This window comes from Miscanthus floridulus, chromosome 11 (assembly GCF_019320115.1).
Source record: "Miscanthus floridulus cultivar M001 chromosome 11, ASM1932011v1, whole genome shotgun sequence".
Taxonomy (NCBI): domain Eukaryota; kingdom Viridiplantae; phylum Streptophyta; class Magnoliopsida; order Poales; family Poaceae; genus Miscanthus; species Miscanthus floridulus.
The window spans coordinates 94,435,574-94,440,777 of NC_089590.1; the positions used below are offsets into that span (position 1 = coordinate 94,435,574).

Below are 5,204 nucleotides of genomic sequence, written 5' to 3' on the forward strand. Positions count from 1 at the left end.
GCTTGATGGGCCTCAGAAGGCCCACTGTAGGAAGGGGCTTCAACGTGTTGGAAATGAGTCAGAAGGATAAGTCTTCACCCAAGTCACTTACACCCACAGCCTACCAAGGCCTAAGCAGTTCCTGACCTTGGAACGCGGCAGCCGACCAAGGGGCATCGTGCGTGCCTTGGTCTTGTTGGGCTAGGTTCCCCATCTGGACAGACGCCTCTCTGGAATCTTTTAGGGTCCAGATCTTGACAGGCGGGCAAAACCACAGGGCGCCACGCCCTACCATGGGTCTGTTCCTTGCTAATCGCGTGTTGACCAGCCCTAGCATAGGGTCACATCTGGGGCGTGATGCAACGCGACAAGGAACCCTGTGTGCCCATTGCGCGGATAAGTTTGGATTCGCACGACAACTTCACCTTGCATGCGGTCGTGCCCCTGGCATGTGACGAACGCCAGGAGAAGACAATCCCAGATAAGGCTTACCGCAACACCTTAGGGCATGTTTGGAACGCAGGAATTTCACAGGAATCACACAGGAATTTCACAGGAATCAGTTCAATTTTACAGGAAAAACGCAGGAATGGGGAAAAAATCCCGCATTCCAAATAGGCCCTTAGGAAGGCTTAACGATAGCAGGCAACACCTGATGGACAGTTCCAGACTCCAAGCCAATTTAAGGCAACAAACCATGAATGAAACTCTCTCTACAAGTAAAACAAATAAGAGTAACTTAAGAAATAATGATGATAAGATATTTGGTGGTAAACTGATCACAGGGAGAAAAAGAAACAACCATACGGTTACCCACCTGTTTTCTTTCCTCATGAATATTCAGACTTTGTTTGATGCCGGCAAGCTGATGTTTTCCTCAATCTTTCATCCCAACTATGCATACTTTGTTTTGATGCAGGGAAGTTGATGATTTCTTGAATCAATACCAACACAATCTAATTAAGAGATAATAGTTTGCTAGGACGGTCCAGCCACAACTATAAGACCACCTAGGGTGCTCATCAGAAACGTAACATTTGTATGGTTAAACTCTTCTTCTTAATTACAATGATACACAAATCTCGAGAAAAAAGAATAATTAGAGAGATGGGGGCGTATAGAGTTTTTTCTGGGCACCTTCCTCCGTGTCGAGTGGAGACCAAGCGGAGTATGAGCAGATCGCCGCCGCTCGTTGCCTTTTTTCATCACCTAAAAAACGGAATTTATAAATAACTCACGGATGATATGGTGTCATGTTTTCATTCACTTTTGTGTGGTTGAGATTGTTCGTAGATTCGTGCGATTATTTTCTATGTTGCCTCAGTTCTGGGCGTATTACTGACTCATTTCTGTGCTATACATAGGTCCAATTCAGCCCATCACAGATTACGGACTACTTAATCTGTTTGGTGATTTCAAATATTTTGTATTCGGTTGCCCGATTCAGATATCTTGTGCTCAGCGGGGAGAGACAGTTCGCTTGGTGCTCGGCCGAGGCGGAGGCAGAGCCGCCGCCACCGGCGGAGCTAAGGGGGGGGGGCCAGCAGGGGCCACGGCCCCCCCAACACTGCTGAATTTTTTTAGTAAAGCTTCCGCAGACCGCAGGCCTCCGTGTCCTTAAGGCTTCAGCTCCTGTTCCCATTGGGCTTTAATCGTTTTTCTTCTCCTGTTCCAATTGGCCCACCGACCACCGTGCCTTCAGGCTTTAGCTCGACTTCGCCCTCAGTACCGTCGTTCCCAGACAGTGCGGCGGCCTCTAGCCTCGGCGCCTCGCACAGTCGCACGCGACGCCGGCGCTGCGGACCCTGCGGTGGTTGCCTCCGTCGGCTGCGAGGAGTGCCTTCGCCGTCTTCGCAGCTTGCAGCTTGCCCGACGAACGACGACTGCCTTCGCCGTCTCCGTCGCCGCTGGAGACAGACAGACAGTGGCTCGGTGCCCCCTTCTTCCAATACTGCCTTCTTCGTTATTCCTCTGCTAGCGTACTGCTCTGTTATTACCTGCAACTTCTTCATCGGGCTCACACTCATATTTGCTGCCTATGGGTTCTGCAGGTTGGAGTAGAAATGTGGAATTGTTTCAGTAGGCAGTAGGCAGTAGGCTGTAGCCTATACGGCTATACTCTATAGAAGCTACAAATATTTTTCTGAAGGATAAACATGGTACTCAGAAAGAGGACACTAGATTCTTTTTACAAGAAGAACGTTGGTGTTATTTGTTCTGACGAAGAGACACCTGAAGATGAAATTGCTAATTGGCTTGCTGCACAACAAGAAGAGGATGAAAAAGATGAAGATGTAGCAGAGGAGACTCCAAGGCAAACAACAGCTAAAGCTTAGAGAGTTAGTTGTGAAGGTACAAGTGTTTTAATGGTAGAGCGTGATCCAGGCTTGCGTTGCCAAATTTGGGATTATCCTCCAGATGAACAAGACCAAGTTATTAGAGCATATATGAAGCACGGTCCGTACCAATTTATTAAAGATGTGTACCCTCCTTCAGGTTCGAAGAAACATCCACGCAGATTTCAGTTTAATTGGTTCAAATCTTTTCCTTGGTTAGAGTATTCACCTACAAAAGATGCCGTCTTTTGTTTTCCATGCTTCCTGTTTTCAAAGAAACCAGTTGGAAAAATAGGATCTAATGTATTCACAGTGAAAGGATTTAGAAGTTGGAAGAAAGTCAATGATGGATCAAACTGTGCCTTCATGATTCACATGGGAAAAGATTGTGGTTCAGCTCATAAATACAATGTTCAGTGTTATGAGAATTTAAAGAATCAGCCATGCCATATTGTACATGCAGTGGAGAAGCAAACAAATGAAGAAATAAAAAAGAATAGACTCCGTCTTCGAACATCAATTGATGCAGTCCGATGGTTAGCATTCCAGGCTTGTGCTTTCAGAGGACACGATGAATCTGTTGACTCAAAAAACCAAGGTAATTTTCTTGAGATGGTAAAACTTCTAGCTTCTTATGATGATGAGGTAAAGGCTGTGGTACTGGATAATGCTCCATTGAATGCTAAATACACATCACCACAGATTCAGAAAGAAATCTTGGACCTTATGGCTAGTAATGTGCAAACAGCCATTCGTAATGAAATAGGTGATGCTAAGTTTTGCTTGATTGTTGATGAATCAAGAGATGAGTCCAGAAAAGAACAAATGGCAGTTGTTATTCGTTTTGTTGACAAAGAAGGCTTTGTCCGAGAACGTTTTTTGGATCTTGTGCATGTTCATGATACAAACTCTGCAACTCTAAAACAAGAAATATGCTCTGTTTTATCTGCTCATAATTTGGATGTCCAAAATATTCGTGGACAAGGTTATGATGGTGCTAGTAACATGAGAGGAGAGTGGAATGGACTCCAAGCAAAGTTTATGGAAGAGTGTCCTTATGCATATTATGTTCATTGCTTTGCCCATCAATTACAGTTAGCTCTTGTTGCTGCATCCAAAGAAGTAACTGAGGTTCATAATTTTTTTGAACATCTTGCTGTTGTTGTCAATACTGTTGTGTCCTCCACTAAGAGAAATGATGACCTTCATGACAATCAAGTTGCTGAAATGGAGCATCTAATTGAACTTAATGAGCTTGAAACTGGAAGTGGTGCTAACCAGATTAGAACCTTGCATCGTCCTGGGGATACTAGATGGAGCTCACATTATGATTCAATTTGTAGTCTTTTAAAGCTTTACAAGCCTACATTTCTAGTATTGAAAGATATTGCTACTGCTAAAGGTTCAGGAAGCACACCTGCTGGACGAGCAAAGGCTGCTGGTGCTGTTAAATTAATGATGTCATTTGACTTTGTTTTTATTTTGCATGTTATGAAAGAACTCATGGGCATCACAGACCTACTTTGCAAAAAGCTACAGCAAAAAACTCAGGATATTGTCAATGCTATGGATGATGTGGCCACTACCAAAAAATTGATCCAAAGTTTAAGAGATCATGGCTGGAGTGCCCTTCTGAATGATGTGACATCATTTTGCATAAAACAAGGAATACAAGTGCCAAATATGAATGCCTTCTATGCGGACTATATTCGATCTCGTGCTGAGAATGAGCTATCAGTTGAGCATCACTACAAATATGACATTTTCACAGTTGCTATTGATCAACAATTACATGAGTTAAATAGCAGGTTCAGTGAACAAGCCACAGAGCTTCTTGTTTTGTGTACATCTTTGGATCCTAGAGATTCATTTAGATCGTTCAAAATTGATGATATTTGTCTGCTAGCTTCAAAGTTCTATCCTGCTGATTTTTCTAAACAAGAAAGAAATAACTTGAGACATCAATTACAACATTATGAGCTTGATGTCCTCGTAAATCCACAGTTCCAGAATTTATCAACTATTGCTGATCTATGCCGTCGACTAGCTGAAACTAGAAAATCAAATGACTATTATTTGATTGACAGGTTATATACATCCCTCATTTTTTATCTATTATCCCAAATCATTTTTGTAGATGGCAAATACTAAGCATTTTTTTCTTTGACAGATTGATTCGGCTTGTTCTAACTCTACCAGTTTCGACAGCTACGTCAGAGCGGGCATTCTCTGCAATGAAACTTGTGAAGACAAGACTCCGAAATAAAATGGGAGATGAATTTCTGAGAGATTGCTTGATAATATACATTGAGAAGGAGATTGCAATGGAGTTCACAACTGATACACTTATTGATAATTTCTATGATATGAAGACACGCAGAGTAAGACTAAAATGAAAAATGTTAGTTTCTATGAATATTTTTGCTTGCAATAACTTTTATGTAATGAAAAATATGAAACCATGACTTTATATGAAATATATTTGGTAAAGTATATCCAATCTTCATCTTCTCTTGGAGTTCGATTATAGCAATCTATTAATTAAACTTGGCTGGCCCCCCCTGTCCAAAAATCCTGGCTCCGCCACTGGCCGCCGCGGCGCCGACGCCTGCGCCCGCTCTGGCGTCGCAGTCGCCGGAGGACTGGGTGTTTTTTTTTCTTTTCTTGAATAGGTAAAAGATTTACGTATCTTTGTAATTAAAGAAGAAGAGTTTAACTATACAAACGACACGCTTCTAATAAACACGCTAGGTGGTCTTACATCTATGACCGAACCTTACTAGTAGACTATTTCAAATTTCGATATTACATAAATGGTAAACAACCGAAACAAGAGCACCACAATAACCTATAGAGTTGGGCGTCTCCGCTGCTAGCTGCGCGACATGC

The 5,204-nt window shown here is 42.6% G+C and overlaps 1 protein-coding gene across 1 annotated transcript; it reads left to right on the forward strand.

Annotated features, from left to right (window-relative positions):
• Nucleotides 1-2,345: 2,345 nt before the first annotated feature.
• LOC136492481 (uncharacterized) lies at nucleotides 2,346-4,243 on the forward strand. Its single transcript, XM_066488484.1, has 2 exons — nucleotides 2,346-4,123; nucleotides 4,222-4,243. The coding sequence occupies exons 1-2, from the start codon at nucleotides 2,346-2,348 to the stop codon at nucleotides 4,241-4,243; spliced, it is 1,800 nt and encodes a 599-aa protein (XP_066344581.1).
• The last annotated feature ends 961 nt before the right edge of the window (nucleotides 4,244-5,204 follow it).

What these genes read in the sequence shown, in the direction of transcription:
- LOC136492481 (XM_066488484.1), top strand. Translation starts at nt 2,346, where the DNA reads ATGGTAGAGCGTGATCCAGGCTTGCGTTGCCAAATTTGGGATTATCCT. An exon ending in TTACATGAGTTAAATAGCAG is followed by an intron (nt 4,124 to 4,221) that starts GTTCAGTGAACA and finishes TTTGTCTGCTAG; the next exon opens with CTTCAAAGTTCTATCCTGCT.